Source organism: Rana temporaria, chromosome 13 (genome assembly GCF_905171775.1).
Source record: "Rana temporaria chromosome 13, aRanTem1.1, whole genome shotgun sequence".
NCBI classification, from domain to species: Eukaryota; Metazoa; Chordata; class Amphibia; order Anura; family Ranidae; genus Rana; species Rana temporaria.
In genome coordinates this window covers 66,143,298-66,163,921 of record NC_053501.1, presented here as the reverse complement: position 1 = coordinate 66,163,921, position 20,624 = coordinate 66,143,298, and the positions used below count along the sequence as shown (strand labels likewise).

The 20,624-nt window shown below is 44.3% G+C and overlaps 1 protein-coding gene across 2 annotated transcripts in view; it reads right to left on the bottom strand.

The window, feature by feature from the left end:
• Positions 1–20,624, bottom strand: part of NUBPL (nucleotide binding protein like) — an 86,938-nt gene that overhangs the window by 53,161 nt on the left and 13,153 nt on the right. Inside the window, exons 1-5 of one of the 2 annotated variants that reach the window (XM_040332291.1) lie at positions 19,089–19,175; positions 17,837–17,984; positions 13,287–13,321; positions 10,157–10,247; positions 10,003–10,042 (exon numbers count right to left, since the gene is read on the bottom strand). In XM_040332291.1, coding sequence (XP_040188225.1) covers positions 10,003–10,042; positions 10,157–10,247; positions 13,287–13,321; positions 17,837–17,939 — 269 coding nt within the window. In that variant the 5' untranslated portion in view covers positions 17,940–17,984; positions 19,089–19,175. Of the gene's footprint in view, positions 1–10,002; positions 10,043–10,156; positions 10,248–13,286; positions 13,322–17,836; positions 17,985–19,088; positions 19,176–20,624 lie in introns of those variants that run through there. The other variant, XM_040332290.1, reaches the window with a different exon arrangement.

Here is a 20,624-nt window from a genome sequence, read left to right as displayed (position 1 = left end):
CTGCGTCTCCTGGCCAGGTTTTGAGCCACAGGGCCCTCCTGGCTGCGTTGGCTAAGGCTGCGGACCTGGCAGAAAATTTAATCGCCTCGGCCGAGGCATCTGCCATATAGGCAACTGCTGCAGCTATGGTGGAAAAGGAATCCAAAATATCCTGTTTCGGGGAATCTGCCTCAATATGTGCTTTAAGCTGATCCACCCAATATTCCAGGTTACGAGCCACGCAAGTGGTAGCCATGGCTGGTTTCAGATTGATCAAAATAGACTGCCAGGCTTTCTTAAGGAGAAGATCCATACGCTTATCCATAGGATCTTTGAGCAGACCCATGTCCTCAAAGGACAAGTCCGTGGAGTGCGAGACCTGCGAAAAGGCTGCGTCCAGCTTTGGAACTTTGTTCCAGATAGCTGATGGATCCTCTCCAAAAGGAAAGCGTCTCTTGTGGGACTTGGAAAAAAAGTTTTTTTTCTCTGGCTCCTGCCATTCCCGTAGAATAGTTTCAGAAATAACTGAATGTACCAGGAAGGTACTACCCTTGGGCTCGCAGAGACCAGCATACATTCGATCGTGCAAACTTAGGTCCTTCTTCTCCTCACCAAGTCCTAAGGTAGCGTAAATGGCTTTGAGGAGATTGTCCACCTCCTCTAAGGAAAGCTTAAACTTTGCGGAAGACCCCATTTCCTCCTCAGTCTCCGATTCCCCACTAGAGGGGCCCTGAGGTTGCCCTAAAGATACCTCCTCGAAGACCGAGGGCCCAGAAGATAATACTACCACCTCCTGGGAAGACTGAGAGGTGGACGGCTGAGTAGAGGGGGTAGAAGCTAGGGATCCCCTAACTGACTGGAATGAGGCCAGTAACTCGCTTTTAACGGAAGAGACTAACTCCTCTCTAATAGAAGCTGACTCTTCCTGTACTACGATGCATGCTTTGCACCAAGGTTTCTTCCAGTCCTCCCCTAATTTAGTCCTGCACGCAGGACACCTTCTCTTAGTATCCGACTTGACCTAAGGAAACGGGCGAGAAGAAAAAACAATAAAGGGGTCCAGAATGAGACCCGGTCTCAGACAAAAAAAGGAACCCCCCCCATTCACCAGGTGCGCCAGGAAGGAAAGTGACCACTACCTGCGTCCTGACAGGCCCCCATGCCACTGGGGGGAAAAAATTAGGAGACCGAGAGAGAGAAAATAAGACCCCCTCACCCCTAAGGAAGACAGACTCGCGTTACTGCTTCCCGCCGAGGTCCTGCTGGTGCCAATGCCTGTTCCACTCGCTGCATCTTCTGCGTTCTCCATAGCAGAAACGACAGCGCTACTCCTGTGGCATGTGTAGCGCTTCCTGGACTCCTAAAGCGCCGCTGCGCCGGACCAGGAAGCGGAAATAGGCCCCAGCGTCCGCCCTGCCCCTCCTGCCGGCACGCCGGAAGTGACGCGCGTCTCCGGAGCCTGGCTCCGCCAAAATGGCGGCGCCCCGCGCACACGCGAGGAATCGAATGCCAGGCCCCAGATTTGCTGGCTCCACTGAGCACGGGGAAGAGAGGAGCCTGAATACCCTCACCGCCGCGCGGGTGGCACAGGAGAGCGGACAGTCTCCGTGACGAAACGCCGCTGAAAGAAAAAGAAAGGTAGGAGTACAAAAAAAAAAAAAAAGAGTCCGCCTTTCAGGAGCTCCCTGAGATATCAGACTCCCTCCTAAGAAGATGCCCCCTCCGGAGGAGGAAACACAAAAACTGACTGGTACAAGGAGGGACCTCCCTTTTAAAAGATTGGAAAGAAGGTGTTTCCTGATGGAGTGGGAGGAGTCACCATATCTCAAGGTGCTGTCCTGAAAGACGCCTCGGGAAAAAAGAAATACAAAAAGAAACCCTGGTCACTTGACCGCTCACTAAACACATCAGTGTCCCTAACTCACCCCTGGGTACAGCCTGGTGCTGCCCCAGTCCCTAACTCCCTGCGGTTTAGAGTCTCGGTAGTAGTAGCCACACAGGCTTTGTCTCACCGGAATCAGAACACTCCACCAGACTATTCACACAGGTCTGGTTCCAGGTTGGAGCATATCTCTCTGCATGCTGGGAGTTTTTGTAGAGGACCTAACGAGCCCACCTAATTCAGCTGGGCTCATCAAGTCCTCCCAGCACTCCCCCTAGGAGGTATAAACTGGCATAAAGCCTGAACCTAGGTTATATATACATTGCATCCTGGATGCAACCAGGGAATTTAACCTGCCTGCTGCCACAATACCCACATGTCAGCCCAACTTTGGGGGCGATTTCAGAGACTTATGTGCGGGTTCCTGCACAGAGGTCTATTGGGGAAAAAAAAAAAAAAAAAATCGCACCTAAAGTTACCAAAAGTAGTACAGAAACTACTTTTGGGAATCGGTGTGGCGCGCAAAGTCAATGTCGCATCAATGTCGAATCGAATCGAATGGCGCTATTGCCGGCAATAGCCGCCGATTTGGCATGCGATTTGACATGACAAATCGCATCAATGCGAACCTGGGCTAAAACTCTTTTCCAGCTAGAATTTGTTGTTGAATAGGTTTTTAATTACACCTTGGTGTCATGTTCCGCTTTCAAACTGTGGACAAACCAGACAGGCTGTACTGCATGATAAAATATGTCAGAAAAACAAAGATTATAGTACAGCTGTAGAGATTATGGTTTCTTTGTGCTCAACTAACTATAGTGACTAAAATACAGACACATGCACCATAATTACAGGTATTAGGTGCCTGTTCCTATTCAGGGTTTTCTGGTTTACAGATCAATAAAATGTTGCCGTTATTAGCAGATTCCAAATAGGATTCAAACTGCTCATTAAAAAGTAATCATTCATCTCAAATCACTTCCTGAAGAAAAACCATCAATAAGATCTAGACCAAAATTACAAAAAAGGCAAAAAGTAAAATAAAAACACAACACACACCAAAAAAAAAAAAAACCCACACCACACCCACCATATTTTACCTAAATATCAGATACCATACATATTTGTTTAAGCTTTAAATTGCTAATCCAACAGTGGTTCTACAATTCTGTTACATCAACATAGACAAGTTTTAGCCTCTGGATCAAACTAAGTGCTCCTCTTCTTATGACCTGCACAAAGGACTGATTTGCTTACATGTCTGAATGCTTCCTGTATGCCGGTTTCCATTTGGAACCACCCAGAGATGTAAGAAAATAAAAGTTCTACATGCCAGTCATGTGAAATGGATCAATCAGCTTAATTTACAAAGCAGGCGCAGAGTAGCAGGGTACATATGGGGAAAAGGACAGCCATGCTCTTGGTGGATCCTTGTAAGATGACAGTCTGGTTTCATGGTGGTCTTTGGAAATGTGGAAGTCCCTGGTAATATGGCAGAAAACTATGATAAAATGTACCCGTACACCGGTACTTCAACCAAGTTGTTCATGTAAATTCTTCTATTTTGCATTATGATTGATTGAATTAATAGGTACCTTTTTAGGACTCTATTTATTTACCCCTTCATTTTTTGGTTTCCGCCGTGAAGGTGGATCAATCTAAACCTATTTTGTTTTTTTGCCCATATGTATTCCCACTATTAAAATGGCCGCAGCTGCATGAGGAGACATTAAGTCTCCAAGATGGCCGCTGTTCCATTGCCGCTCAGTAGTATTTATAAAGAAAAACCTCCTAGCCTATCAGAATCCTCTGATGAAGTCACGTGACATGACGTAACGCGTAAGGACAGCTAGACGTGACCGGATGTGACGCAGAACCCCGTCCGACCGGAACCGTTTGTTACCCGCGTTTTGATATCTTATGCTTGTAAGCAGTTTTTATTCTTTAATAAACCCCCCTGTTTGAAGTACTTCACGATGGAAGCCTCCACTTTTTTGTTTTCCCCTTGCTAATGTCTGCATCCCACGGCGAGTCTCCATTTTGCTGAAGACCAGGATTCAAAGGTACAGCCGTCAGGACGCCGCAGTCTCTATCAAGTTAGGTTGCAATTATTTCAGGCGATTGACTTACAAGCGGGAGGTAAGCGCTCTGTGAGCCCACCATTTAGGAAGACACATCTGTGAAGCTTATGCGTGTTGCAATTTGATTACCTTCATTTGACAGCTGTTTTTGACTGGACTTTCATTGGGAACTTATGTGTGTGTTTTATTATCTGGCACATGTCATTTCACTAGCCAGCATTATTTAGTTTCACGTTTGGATTAGTTTTGACACGCTCGTTCCAACTTTGATTTAATATTTTTGAATACCATTCACATTTTATCACTTGGTTTATATTTATTTGTCCCAATTAGTGTTCACCGTTGTTCACTCTTTAGTGCATTTGATTGCGCTCGTCACTCCCCACTTTTATTTTAAGTTCTGATAACATGACAGTCTCTAGGGACAGGGTGGATTTTTAATTTTTTATCAAATTTATTTAATAAAATGCTTTTGGAGTAAAAATATATCCAAAAGATAGTTTTCCATTTAGGATACATTAGTAATTTAGTTTATTCAGCATGAAATGAAGCTTAGTTATGTAGCATAGGCTGTATATTCTGCAAAACTTTATTTACATTTTTGGTAAACTCATTCAATGAATCCAAGCTCTGAAGCCAAGATAACATGCACTGCATTGATGCATTCACACAATTTCACAGTAACCATGAGATAAAACAAAGTTCAGGAATATTACTTTATCCCATTGTTTTAAAAATCTATGTACACTACAAACTGTATGATTGAGTTGGTTCCGATATTGCTTTTTTACTAACCTGACACCTTATTGTTCTAAATAGGAACCTTTAAGTTTGTTTGCAAATATTAAAGATTCTAACTACCAGCAATAAGAAGTCCTTACATTTAACCACTTCAGCCCGGAAGAATTTGTCCCCTTCCTGACCAGGCCATTTTTTGCAATATGGCACTGCATTTCTTTAACTGACAATTGCGTGGTCGCGCAACACCAACCCCAACAAAATGTATGTCCTTTTTTCCCCACAAATAGAGCTTTCTTTTGGACAAAAAAAGGACTATGGGTGTCGGTAGCGTGAAAGGGGTCTTGGTCACATCCTCCAATAAAAGCAATGGTATGCAGAGAGCTTCCAAAGCATCAGAGCGATCTTATTGTTAAAGGTTATCAGTCAGGCAAAGGGTACAAAAGAATTTCCAAGGTATTAGATATACCATGGAACACAGTGAAGACTGTCATCAGGGGAAGAAAACAGTGACATTACCTGTGTCTCCATGCGCCCCCATCTCCCCTGCGTGCGTGAAGGTTTACACTTTGAAAGAATGAGCAGTGAGCTCTGGGGGAACATTCGTGTTAAGAAGAAACAGAGACCAGCTTTGAGACTACCGGAATGGCAGTTGTGCAGTATTCAGCAGGTTGCACAGCCATGATCTCAGAAGAGCAGGGTAGGCATCCTTAGTGGGGATCATTTAAAGTAGAACTGAAAAGGTACAGTTTTTTTTAAGCTACTGTTATTTATTTGTCCATTCTAAATGAACCTGCTCTAACCCTGCAGTAAAATCAAACCAGAGTTTCCCCCCATCCATGCATTGCTCACTGGGTTGTCCAATAGAGTAAATTACTTTTCTGGGTGAAAATTTGCAATCCACTATACATATACATGTAGAGAACTGGTAGAGGGGTTCGGTGGGACTCCTAGGTAGCTGACTATGGAAAGTAGAATAGAAAATGCAGTGGAATCTCCTGTACAGGAAGCCCAGGCATCAATGGGACATATATAGTATATGAAGTATAGTACATCTGTAACAGAATAGGCAATTAACCAAATGATCAGATAGAGAGTGACTGTAATGCTACGCCGAGTAAACTGATACCCAACGTGTCACGCTTCAAAATTGCGTCCGCTCGTGGAATTATTATTTTTTATTATACAGGATTTATATAGCGCCAACAGTTTACGCAGCACTTTACAATATAAAGGGAGACAAAACAGTTACATAACAATAAAATACAAGAGGATTAAGAGGGCCCTGCTCAGAAAAGCTTACAATCTAATAGGATGGGGCAGGTGGTACAAAAGGTTGTAATTGTGGGGAATGAGCTGATGGAAGTGGTAAAAGATTAGTTGGAGACGTGATAGGCTTCCCTGAAGAGGTGAGTTTTCAGGGATCGCCTGAAGGTAGCAAGAGTAGGGGATAGCCGGACAGGTTGAATGGCAACAAACGTTTACCCTTTAAAATCTCCATAGGCGACGTTTAAAAAAATTCTACAGGTTGCATGTTTTGAGTTACAGAGGAGGTCTAGGGCCAAAATTATTGCTCTCACTCTACCAATCGCGGCGATACCTCATTTGTGTGGTTTGAATACCGTTTACATATGCGGGCGCTACTCACGTATGCGTTCGCTTCTGCGCGCAAGCTTGGCGGGACGGGGCGCGTTTTCTTGCTCCTAACTTTTTTAGCTGGCTCCTAGATTCCAAGCAAATTTGTCAAACCCTGCATTATACCATATATAGTCCCCACTGTAATATCCACAGACATTTCTCCCACTGTAATATGGTCCACATCTCCCTCACTGTATAGGAAGATTGGTAAGACTAAGCAAGCACTAGAGAAGCCGGCCGAACACGAGCAGTTAAGGCCGGGTTGATGACATCAGTGCGCCGCTCTAGGTTCACCTAGGCTGCCGTCGGCTGCTCCGGGAGCTACGCTAAAGCCGTGGCCTTTCCTATGGCTGAGGCAGCAGCAGAGCTCCGCGGATCACGTGGTGTGCTGATCCGCATATCGTTAACCCGTTCGGATCACGGATTATTTACGATCCGTTGCACCACTAGTACCGATCAAAAGAATTTTGATCTATCAAAAAAATTAACGATGAATCAAGGAATTAATCTTTAATTTCCACAGCTCTAATAAAAACTTAGTAAAATTTCTCAGTTTAAAAAAAAAAATTATGGTGATACAATATGCAACCCTCCTGCCAAGAGTCCGTTTTTAGAAAGCAGATTTCTTGCCTAGACATTGCAATCCAAATCAGGCCAAGCTTCAAATATTACCCGATAAATTGACTTCTACATTTTTTCATGGCAAATCCATCACAGTAAAAGTGATGCAGTCACTAGTGTCACTACCTATTAGAATATTCATAGGAATATGTACAGGTATCACTGAAAGCTTGTCTGAACATCTGAGGGATTGGTCTTGATTGGAACCCCTTAAGATAAGTGAAGACAGAGGGAGATTTATCAACTTTACAACAGAATGAGGCACATAAAAGTGTAAATCAACATCCTCATTTAGTACAATTTACTAAATCTGCCAATCAACTTTCAACAATTTCAAACATACTAACAGCTTAGAATTAGTGAAGACCGTACCGATTCTAAACAGTTGAGGAAATTATTAATGAATCGGGTTGCAATCTTATATGGTAAATCCATTTTACAAATGCGATCCTCTTACTACGCTATGTGAAAAAATTTAGCACAGAGCTATGCTTTTAAACAAAGTATGTTTAACCACTTAAGGACCTTGTCTGTTTTTCAGATTTGGTGTTTACAAGATTAAAACTGTTTTTTTTTGCTAGAAAATTACTTAAAACCAAAGGGCCAGATTCAGGTAGAATTTGCGGCGGCGTAACGTATCATAGATACGTTACACCGCTGCAAGTTTTCATCGCAAGTGCCTGATTCACAGAGCACTTGCAATGAAAACCTACGCCGGCGACCTCCGGTGTAAGCCCGTGTAATTTAAATGGGTGTGTGCCATTTAAATTAGGCGCGCTCCCGCGCCAGACCTACTGCGCATGCTCCGTTTCGAAATTCCCGTCGTGCTTTGCGCGCAGTGACGTCATTTTTTCGAACGGCGACGCGCGTCGCGTAATTCTGTATTCCCGGACGGCTTACACAAACAACGTTAATTATTAAATTTCGACGCGGGAACGACGGCCATACTTTATACAGCAATACGTTTGCTGTGTAAAGTTAAGGCACCAAAAACATCGACTAACTTTGCGATGGGAAACTAGACTAGCGGCGACGTAGCGAACGCGAAAATCCGTCGTGGATCGCCGTAACTCCTAATTTGCATACCCGACGCTGGTTTACGACGCAAACTCCCCCCAGCGGCGGCCGCGGTACTGCATCCTAAGATCCGACAGTGTAAAACAATTACACCTGTCGGATCTTAGGGATATCTATGCGTAACTGATTCTATGAATCAGTCGCATAGATACTCTGAGAGATACGACGGAGTATCTGAGATACTCCGTCGTATCTCCGCTGTGAATCTGGCCCTAAATTTTATATTATATTATATTATATTATTATATATATATATATATATATATATATATATATATATATATATATATATATATATATATATATATATATATATATATATAAAAAATTCTAACACCCTACAGAATAAAATGGCGGTCATTGCAATACTTTTTGTCACACCGTATTTGTGCAGCGGTCTTAGGCCCCGTACTCACGACCAAACATGTCTGCTGAAAATGGTCCGCAGGCCAGTTTCAGCAGACATGTTTGGTCGTGTGTGGGCGCGAGCGGGCCGAATTCCAGCAAACATTTGCCCGCCGGGCCTTTTCCCAGCGGACAAATATTCCTGGACTTGTTTTAAAACAGTCCGCTGGAATCCTGCCCGCTCGGACATGTACGGTCGTCAGTACAGACCTACCGTACATGTCCAGGCGCCCGCCGTCCCTCGCATGCGTCGAATGACTTCGACGCATGCGTGGAAGCATTTTAAAGGCGGGCCGCCCACGTCGCTGCGTCATTGTCGCGGCGACACCGCGTCATCGACGCGGCGACACCGCGGACACGCCCCGCGTATTGTTTACGCGCGGACTTCTGTACGATGGTGTGTACAACCATCGTACAGAAGCTCTCTGGCAGACATGTATGGTGAAAACGGTGCGACGGACCGCTTTCACCATACATGTTTGTTCGTGTGTACCCGGCCTTACAAGCGCACTTATTTTGGAAAAATTTACTTTTTTTAATAAAAAAAAATAGGACAACACTAAAGTATGTTATTTTTTTTAATATTTTGAAAGATAATGTTACGCCGAGTAAAATGATACCAAACATGTCACGCTTCAAAATTTTATGATTTTTTACACTAAAAAAATAAAAATAAAAAATGAGTCACTTTTATTCCTATTACAAGGAATGTAAACATCCATTGTAATAGAAAAAAGCATGACAGGGGGCTCCTCTCCTGCCGCCGATAACGGTGATCTCGCGGCGGGAGGGGGGGGGCCCTCTCCTGCCGCCGATAACAGTGATCTTGCGGCAAATCCGCCACGAAGACCACCGTTATCGTTTAGAGGACCGCTCACTGAAAAGATGGCTCTCTCGGTTGTGGCAGCGGCTGCTGCCGTTACCGAGATATCCATCTTTAAAAAAATGACGTATATATACACAGTGAGGGGTCCTTAAAGTGGAGTTCCACCCATAAATATAACATTACATCAGTAGTTTTAAAAAAAATGTCATTAGTCCTTTAAGAAAATTTTTTTTTTTTTTAGATGCCTTCAAAGTGTTGTTGCTAGGCAGAATAGTTAATCTTCCCACTTCCTGCACCTAGGTGCTTAAGCTTCCTAACCTACACCGCACAGACTCCTGGGAATGTAGTGGGTGTAACTTTCCAGGAGTCTGTGCACTCCCCAGTCTCGAAGAATCATGTGACTTGGACAGTACAGGTGCTGAAACCTGATTTGAAACCTATTACACTGCTTATGCAGCACTGAGCATGTGCGAGATCTGCAAGGCTGAAATCCAGGAAGTCATACAGTCTGGCTTCATGATGCCCACACTTAAGATGGCCCCAGTCAAATTTCCATTTTATAAAGTGTCTAAATGCTGTAACAACCTAACAAAATGGACCTTAGTTTACAGACTAACTTTACTAGAATACATTAAGCTTGTGTATTACAGGGGTATTTATATTTAAAAAGTGAAATTGTGGCCGGAACTCTGCTTTAAGTGGTTAAAGAATAATTCTAATAACACAGATATGTGGCATCATCTCCAGTTTCTTACCATCTAATCCCATAGTTGACAAGAGGGATCATTACATTTTCTGTAAAAAAGGAAATACACTGCAATCAGAATTACTCCAATGCAATTTGGAAAGCTCATTATTTGGAACCTATAGCATCTAATGTAACTGAAACAAATAGAAAAAGGTTCTTACTGCTGTTCACCTCTGGGTTTCCCTTCAGATTCATCATTCGGGGAATGGACGGTCCATATACATCAGCATCCAATAAGCCCACTGACTTTACCTAGACGTAATAACATTATCTTATTTTTCAAATGTGAATTACTAGAATATACAATTATCACTAAATGATCCACCGTCAGTACTCCGCAGATGCTCTGATTCGAGTATATAAAACAGCATCCCCAGTCAACACAGGAAAGCCAATAATATATGATGAACACAACTGTACTGCAAGTGGACCTAGGGTGGGTCAGTGGGTTTTTGTTTGAAGGTATACTTGTATTTTTAAACCAGACCTTGTACTAAAATGCAACATTGACCATCGCCAATATGAAATCGTTACATTTCCCAGTTAAAGGAGAGGTTGAAGTCGCTGTCATTATTATAATGGGTCCAGCATTAAATAAGTGGCCCTTGCATTTTAGTTGCAAGGTCCCCTTTTAAACAAGAAACCACTAGCCTACTTTTTTCGCCCCCTTAACCAATTTTGCCTTGAACCCCATCATCGCCTAGATGCTTACTTACCTCTCTATTGGTAGCCTGCTTCTTGTGCTAGCCCCTTCTGCGCATTGACTCCCTGTAGACTTGAACAGGGTCATATGGCTACCTACAGATACTAATATTACAGCTCCATTAAAGTCCATGGAAAGTCATTGTGATGGTGTGGGTAGCACTGAAGAAGATTTCAGGCCAAAAGAGAGTAAAACATTGGAGGAGGCCACCACTGTCAGGGAGAGGAAAATAAGCATTTGAATGGGGGAGCTCTAGGTTTGTTTAAGTTAGGGGCTGGGGGGGGCTATTTATTTTTAGGTAAACATTAAAGTGGTTGTAAAGGCAGAAGGTTTTTGGATCTTAATGCATTCCCAGGATTCCCCTCCCCATTGACTGAGACAGCAGCGCAGCGCCATTGTCTCCTGCTGCTGTCAAAGTCAGTTAGCCAATGAGGAGAGAAAGTGGGGCGGGTCAGGGGGCCGTGTCTGAATGGACACAGGGAGCTGTGGCTCAGCTCGGGTGCCCCCAAAGCAAGCTGCTTGCTGTGGGGGTATGCGACAGGAGGGAGGGGCCAATAGCTCCGAAGAGGGACCCGAGAAGAGGAGGATCTGGGCTGCTCTGTGCAAAACAACTGCACAGAGCAGGCAAGTATATAACATGTTTGTTATTTAAAGAAAAAGTGACTTTAGCAGCCCTCAAAAATTGCACTCGCCTGCTCACATTTGGCGAGTAAATTTATGAGCAGTGCGAGTATGGACAGGGCTGTGCTCTATCGGTATGTATCCAGTTCCCCTCCAGCTGCGCACACACTCGCAGTGCGGCCAGCTCACAGGGCATTGTACAGCTGCCTGGGACCACACATCTCTGCCCCCCCCCCCCCCCCCATCTCTAACAAGAAGTGTACAAGCCAGTACCGCCACTCTCCACCTTCCACATATTGCTGCTTGGGACAGCCCCTCTCCTCCTCCCACACATCCCTGCACTGCACAGGCTAGCAGCAAAGCAGATCTTTGCAAGGAATAGACCAGCCAGCGCCGCCCATTTCCACCTTCCACACATCTTCGTCCCTCACAGGCTAGCAGCAGATAATTGAAAAGAAGTGCATCAGCCGGCGCTGCCAAGGACTGCCCCGCTTTAGCTCATCCCCACACTGCACAGGCTAGCAGCTATGCAATAAGTGTACCAGCCGTCTGGGAACGCCCCTCTCCACCTCCCACACATGCAAGGAGTGCACCGATGCCTGACCCTTGTGGCTACAGGATAATGATATGTGACACTCTGTAATGTTCTGGAGGCATTGGGGGATTGAACAAGAAGTTGGCTGGGAGTAAGGGGGGGGATTGAGTGCATACGTGCTGGATTAGGGGGTTAATTGGAAGCATAGGTCTGAATTATCAACCCCCCCCCAATCCATTATACCGATGCCTCCATGCATAGGTATGATAGAATTGGGGGGGGGGACATAGGTGTAATGGAGAGGGGAGGCATTGGAGGTAGAGGTGTACTAGGGGGGGGAGGCGTTGGAGGTAGAGGTGTACTGGGGGGGGGGGGGGGCGTTGGAGGTAGAGGTGTACTGGGGGAGGTGAAAGAAAAAAAAAGAAATTCCTTGCTCAACTTACCGACCAACACGCTAACCAACTGAGTTTTCCTGTCTAATGGTATGGAAGCACATGCATTAATTCTGAATAAAACATTTAACAGTGTTATTTCATGAGATCATTTACAAGGGCGTGTTTAGGGGTGGGGCAGGGTAGGGTTTGGGTGGGGCAACAGGCAGCGAGTAACTCTTAAGGCCTGGCTAGTAGCTCAGGACTTGAAATTTTGAGGCCTGACTTTAGTATTCCTTTAAAGCGGTTGTAAACCTTAAATTTGCACTTTTACCTACAGGTAAGCCTATAACAAGGCTTACCTGTAGGTAAAAAGAATATCTCCAAAACCTGTACGGTTTAGGAGATATTCCCCTCGCAATGCGGGCGGCGCATGCGCAGGGGGGATCCATGGCGGAAGATCCGGCAGCCGCCGGACCTTGCCGATTTTAAATCTCCCGCGCGCATGCGCGGGAGTGACGTCATCGCCGCTCCAGCCAATCACAGCGCTGGAGCGGCGCCGCTCCAGCCAATCACAGCGCTGGAGCGGCGATACCCGGAAGACACGCCGGAGCAAGATGACATCTCGCTCGGCGTGAACCAGGTAAGTGTTGTTCACCTCGTTTTTAGGTAAGTATTTCATAATCAGCTATTATGCGGTGCATACTAGCTGATTATGCATTTTGCCTTGCAGGTAAAAAAAAATAAATAATTATATATGCGGTTTACAACCGCTTTAAGTCAGAACGTTCATTGAGTTTATATTAATCCAATTTCTGTGTAGCTCCTGTTGAATAGTATCACAGAATCACAAAGGGCCAATAGTAAGTAGCAAGCTTTAAGATACATGTGCAAAAAAAAAAAAAAAAATAGGTTTTACCTATACCCACTGATTTTAAACAATGCATCCAAAAAACAAAAATGAACACATGGCTACATAGGATTTGTATTGCCTTGGGTTTTATTTTAAAACCCTTCACAAATATAATATAATAAACAAAAAATTAAAATATTTGACTTACGTGTTCACTAGCTGCAATTCCCAAAGCCAGATTAACTGATAAAAACAAAAAATAAATATATGAATGCATCCAACTCTTCACCACTATAGTAAACAATTGGTGTGTGTGCAGTCTTGTGACTTAAGCCTCGTACACACGATACGACTGTTGGCAGGGGATTGTCTGATGACAGACTGTTGGCCTAAAATTTGACCGTTCGTACGCTCCTTCAGACAATTGTTGTCCAACTTTCGGCCAACAAATGATGGATGGCAGGCTTGTAAATTTTCGGCGGACAATGGTCTGTCAGATTTTCGTATCATCTGTACACAAGTTCTTCACACAAAAGTTGAAAGTACAAACATGCATGCTCGGAATCAATGCTCACCAAACATGACATTAGCAGAAGGGGCCCAAAGGGTGGCACTCAAGAGCTGAAATTCCACATAGTACGTCACTATGTTCGTGTTTGTTGGCTGACAATTGTGTGCCGTTAGTATGCAAGACAAAATCCTGGCACACACCCTTTTTGACAAAAATCTGATTGTGTGTACGAGGCTTAAGACCTTGCCCCTTTGTGCGATTCGGCACTGCGTCGCTTTAACTGACAATTGCGCAGTCGTGCGACGTGGCTCCCAAACAAAATTGGCATCCTTTTTTCCCCCCACAAATAGAGCTTTCTTTTGGTGGTATTTGATCACCTCTGCGGTTTTTATTTTTTGCGCTATAAACAAAAATAGAGCGACAATTTTGAAAAAAATTCAATAGTTTTTACTTTTTGCTATAATAAATATCCCCCAAAAACATATAAAAAAAATAATTTTTTTCCTCAGTTTAGGTCGATACGTATTCTTCTACCTATTTTTGGTAAAAAAATAAATAAATCGCAATAAGCGTTTATCGGTTGGTTTGCACAAAATGTATAGCGTTTACAAAATAGGGGATAGCTGTATTGCATTTTAAAAAAAAAATGTTTTTTACTACTAATGGCGGCGATCAGCGATTTTTTTAGTGATTGCGACATTATGGCGGACACTTTGGACAATTTTGACACATTTTTGGGACCATTGTCATTTTCACAGCAAAAAATGCATTTAAGATGCATTGTTTATTGTGAAAATGACAATTGCAGTTTGGGAGTTAATCAAAGGGGGCGCTGATGGGGTTATGTGTGACCTGAAGTGTGTTTACAACTGTAGGGGGGTGTGGCTGTAGGGGTGACGTCATCGATTGTGTCCCCCTATAAAAGGGATGACACGATCGATGCTGCAGCCACAGTGAAGAACGGGGAAGCAGTGTTTACATACGGCTCTCCCCATTCTTCAGCTCCGGGGACCGATCGCGGGACTCCAGCGGCGATCGGGTCCCGGAGCTTTGGACCGGGTCGCAACCCATGGCTGGGTACTAGTACAGGACGTACCTGTACGTACATGTGCCCAGCTGTGCCATTCTGCCGACGTATATGTGCAGGAGGCGGTCCTTAAGTGGTTAAGGTTTGACCTTATATGGTTTTGGTAAATGTAAAGACAAAAATCTGCAGAAAATCGAATAGTGTGTATGGGGCTTAAGGCATGGTTCACACACTACTGTGATGCAACTTTGATGTGCTTTACAGTATAATTATGTGCTGCGACTTCAATGTGACTTTGTTGCACTGTAAATCGCACCAAAGTAGTGCAGGAATCTTTTCCAAAATCACAGTTCTGAATCACATTGATTAGAACCGGCACCATTGAAAACAATGACATTTCCCTCGTCATGCAATTCTGTGCAACCCAAGTCAAATCATTAGTTGCACTAGTGTAATGCAGGCCTAAGTCAAAAAACAAAGAATTTCCAAGCTCAACTTACCAACCAGTCAGCAACCAACCAAAATCACCTGTCTAACAGTGGGACCCCCTTTTTTGTAATGCAGGTCTAAGCCTGTATGTAGAACATGTGGCAATGAATGCTTGTATGAGTGTTATGCCGCGTACACACGATCGGAATTTCCGACAAGAAAAGTTTGATGCAAGCTTTTGTTTGGAAATTCCGACCGTGTGTGGGTCCCATCGGACATTTTCTGTCGGAATTTCCGACAGCAAAAATTTGAGAGCCGGTTCTCAAATTTTCGGATGGGAAAAGTTCTTGTCGGAAATTCTGATCGTATGTATGCAATTCCGACGCACAAAAATCCTACGAATGCTCATAATCATTGAACTTCATTTTTCTTGGCACGTCGTAGTGTTGTACGTCACTGCGTTCTTGATGGTAGGAACTTCCGATCGTGTGTACTGAATTCTGGCCTATGTCTTTTCCGTCTGATGCATTTTCTAATGAAATCAAGTGAAATACATCAAAACACATTACTGCACATTACCAAGCGTTGCTACAACTCTGAACCTGGAAGAACTTAGATCGGAGCTGATCAGTTGACTTAAAGCGGGAGTTCACCCATTTAAAAAAAAAAAAAAAATCTCCCCTTAGCTTCCTGCTCGTTCGGTCTAGGGGAATCGGCTATTTATATTAAAATAGGTGCAGTACTTACCCGTTTTCGAGCTGCATCTTCTTCCGTCGCTTCGGGTATGGGTCTTCGGGAGCGGGCGTTCCTTCTTGATTGACAGTCTTCCGAGAGGCTTCCGACGGTCCGCATCCATCGCGTCACTCGTAGCCGAAAGAAGCCGAACGTCGGTGCGGCTCTATACTGCGCCTGCGCACCGACGTTCGGCTTCTTTCGGAAAATCGTGACGCGATGGATGCGACCGTCGGAAGCCTCTCGGAAACCTGTCAATCAAGAAGGACCGCCCATTCCCGAAGCCCATACCCGGAAGCGACGGAGAGGATGCGTCTCGTAAACGGGTAAGTACTGCACATATTTTAAAATAAATTGCCGATTCCCCTAGTAATAACGAGCAGGAAGCGAAGGGGGAAAAGTGCCCTCTAAGGGTGAACCCCCGCTTTAAGGCCCGTACCGATTTTCATTTAAATAGTGCAAAAAAAATAAAAAATCGTAAGAGCAAGACTCGCATGCTCAGAATTGAAAGAACACATACAAAACTATTCAACACATTACGACATTTCTGAAGTTGTATTCTGTCGTATGAGAATTTTCATATAGTGAGTAACCTCTTCACTTTCGACATGAGACTAGCATGCAACAAAAAACGGATGAACGGTCATCTAAAAATCTGATTGTGTGTACGAAGCTTTATAGGTGGATTCAGAAAGAGATGGTAGATACGCCGACCTAACTCGGAATCTGCACCGTCCTAAGTTTAAGTGTATTCTCAAACTGAGATACACTTAAACCTATCTAAGATACGACGGCTCTTAGGGTGCAATATCTTAGGGTGCAATATTTAGGCTGGCCACTAGGTGGCGCTTCCGTTGAGTTCGGCGTAGAATATGTAAATGCATAGATACGCCGATTCATGAACGTACGTCCGCCCGTCCGTCGTAGTAAAGATACGCCGCCTAAAGATAAACATGCCCCCTAGGTGGCATAGCCAATTTTAAGTATGGCCGTCGTTCCCGCGTCGAAATTTGAAAATTTTACGTCGTTTGCGTAAGTCGTCCGTGAATAGGGCTGGACGTAATTTACGTCCACGTCGAAACCAATACGTCCTTGCGGCGTACTTTGCCGCAATGCACACTGGGATATGTACACGGACGGCGCATGCGCCGTTAGTAAAAAACGTCAATCACGTCGGGTCACAGTTAATCTACATAAAACACGCCCCCCCACATCCTCATTTGAATTCGGCGCGATTACGCCGGCCTATTCGCGCTACGCCGCCGTAGCTTAGCAGGCAAGTACTTTGTGAATACAGTACTTGCCTAGCTAACTTACGACGGCGTAGTGTAAATAGTATACGATACGCTACGCCGCCGCAAAGATGCGGCAATGTACCTGAATCCACCTATTAGTCTAGAGGAGATCCCATTCACCGATCTCCCACTCTGCATTCTGAATCCTCTGCAATGGCATTTGGCTCACTGAGGATTTATGATTTAGGACGATGTGATCCTCACTACTTTGTGAACTTGGCCAAGATCTGAAGGTGCTTTAGCTCTGAATGTAATTTAAAATACAGTAAGTATATATTTATAATAATGTCTGCTTTCTGTAAGGCCCCGTACAGACGACCGAACATGTTTGCTGAAACTGGTCCGCGGACCAGTTTCAGCAGACATGTTCGGTCGTCTGTACAGCCGAGCGGACAGGATTCCAGCGTACATTTGCCCGACAGACCGTTTTCGAGCGGGCAAATGTTTCTAAACTTGCTTAGAAACATGCCCGCTGGAATCCTCTCCGTCGGACATGTTCGGTCGTCTGTACAGACTTACCGTACATGTCCGAGCGGCCGCCATCCCTCGCAGGCGTCGAATGACTTAGACGCATGCGTGGAAGCATTGAACTGCCAGGGCGGCGACGGCGCGGCCTCGTCGCCGCGTATCGTGTACGCGCGGATTTCTGTATGATGGTGTGCACAGCCATCATACAGAAATCTCCGGGCGGGCATGTACGCTGAAAACGAGGCCTTAAAGACAAACATTTGAGGGCTCTATATAGATATGGATATATGATTTACCTGCAGTTGTGGATTTTCCAACACCACCTTTGCCCGAAGCTACGACCAAAACATGCTTAACTCCAGAAATTGGCTTCTGCTTTGGCAAACCCCGAGCCATCATCTGTGTCTGTCTGTCCTTGAGCTTATCTTCTTGAGATGTTGCTGACTACAAATCAGAGAACATAACAAATCATAGGCTGGAAATCAGATAAACACCAAATAAGGTTCATTGCCTACTGGCAAATACTGGCTATATTAGAGTGCCATCAATAACTAAAAGCCAAAGATTATATTCCCCCAAGGCTAGCATAATCATGAGAACTATTCTACATCAATAGATTGACAAAAAGGAACAATAAGAGATTATATTGACATTGGACAGCAATTGGGATTTGGACAAAAGCTGTTAATGTGTTTACAGCTTTTGAACAATGGTGACTGTAGCAATACAAGCGGTCCTTTATCTCCCCCTTTATCCCCCCCCCCCCCCAAGTACTATTGAAACGTCATCCGAGCCGGTCAATATCAACGGTATTGGGCAAAGGGCATCGTCAGTGTGTGAATTAGGCAGTGGGCATTCTGGCTTACTAGCTATGGCGTTGAGGTGATTATGCTCATGTGGTAGGTGAGTTTTCCATTGAGTCAAAGCTTAACAAACTTGCTTTGAATCTATGAGCCATCTAAAAAAGTTAGGAGCCAGTATTTCTTTTTCGTACATCATGGGACACAGAGCACCATAGTAATTACTATATGGGTTATACGCCCACCTTCAGGTGATGGACACTGGTATAAGACAGGAAGTCCCTTTCCCAATATAACCCCTCCCACACCAGGGGGAGTACCTCCGTTTTTTCGCCAGTGTCTAAAAGGTGTTGGTCATGGTTAAACTGCTATGCCCCATAAATGGACTGGACGGGTCAGGGGGCTACGCTATTGGATCCATTTAAAAAGTCTATAAAAAAAGACAGGTAAAAATTAGGGTGGCTGTTGCACACAGGTTTTTTATCTTAATGCATAGAATGGATTAAAGATAAATAAAACTTCTGCCTTTACAACCACTTTAACTATTTTTAATCCTTATGCCGCTAGGTTAGTAAAAAAATAGGAAGGTGTTGGAAGGCAACATGGTCCGATGTCATATTTCTGGATTTTCTACATATCTGTTCCCTATTCGTCAAAGATCAGCCAGGCTGCCATGATTTTTAAAGCATAAAGATATTCTCACTCTCTGTAGGACTGCCATTTGGCTCCCAAGTTAGGATGTACTCACAATTAAGCCTCCAACTTTAAATGGACACTACCGGCTCCAATCTTTGTACGAGATTCCTCGATTAGCCACTCCACAAGCAAGCTTCAAAGAGAGTTGTAACTGCCAAAATAATTAGTGGCAATGATCAAAGACCAACAAGATATTGGAGATGATATGGGCAATACTGCCCCCAGAGGCCAAGTACGGCAGGACAGTCAGTAATATAATCTGTTAAGGAGACTTCCCTGTGAACACTCAGATTCATTCAAAACCGAATGGGGCTGGCAATGGGGGGGGGGGGGTTTGGATGATGTGTGAGTGCAATTGAGGTTTGTAAAAAGGACTGTTGCAAACAGCGAGCTCTCTCTTTTACTGGAGGCCTTTGCTTGAGCCTGTTGTCTCTCTGCCATCTTGAGGCCTTGTTCTGAATGCTGTCTCGGACCTAAACCATGCGGCCCAGAGCTCTCTCTTTATAACAGCTGGAGACTAGCCAACAAATCTATTCTAGAGGATGTGACAAGTATCTTTGATGTTTGATTGTTGTTATATATATCTGCTGTTTAGTATATTCCTATGTTCTTGGGAAATAAATGTAACATTGTTTAATAAGCAGATGTATTTGTGATATCATTGAGCTTAAAGCGGGGGTTCACCCTATCGACGGGAAAAAAAAAAAATTTTATTTTACCTTAAAATCAGGCATTGTAGCGCGAGCTACAGTATGCCTGTCCCGAATTTTTTACCCCCGTACTCACCTTGTAGTCGTCCATCGAAGATACCGGGGAATGGGCGTGCCTATGGAGACGGAGGATGATTGACGGCCGGCTCTGGCGCGTCACGCTTCTCCGGAAATAGCCGAAATAGGCTTGGTCTTCACGACGCGTGCGCATAGCCTGTGCGCAGGCGCCGTGAAGAGCCGAGACCTACTCCGGCTGTCTTCGGGGAGAGTGACGTGCCAGGGCCGGCCGTCAATCATCCTCCCTCTCCATAGGCACGCCCATTCCCCGCGGGAGCCGAAATCTACGATGGACGACTACAAGGTGAGTACGGGGTTAAAAAAATCGGGACAGGCATACTGTAGCTCGCGCTACAATGCCTGTCTCGATGGTAAAAAGTGTAGGGGGGGGGGTGAACTACCGCTTTAACCGACTCTTTAGTCTAGCAATTATAGGGATATACAAATTAATACATATATGCAATAGTTATATAGGTTACAGTAGAGTAAAATATTTCATAATTCAGAAGGTATCAGAATTTTTTTTTAAAACTCTGCTTCAGTTGCTTTCTGGTTTAGCCCAAAATTATGTCATATATCCCAGGAGTCTTCAAGGGCATTTTTTTTTCTTTTATCTGTATTAAAGTCTCTTTCAGCTAAGCACATTCTCATGCCTACATGCATGAGCTAAGGGCAGATGGATTCCAGGAAGTAAATGCTTTCTCAACAAAATAAAGCATGGAGACATGGATGGATTGTTGAATTTTCTCTGAATAATAAAAATGAATTAAATAGCATTTTCAGTTTGTGTTGCTCCGATACGGTTTAGTACGGCTTTAATG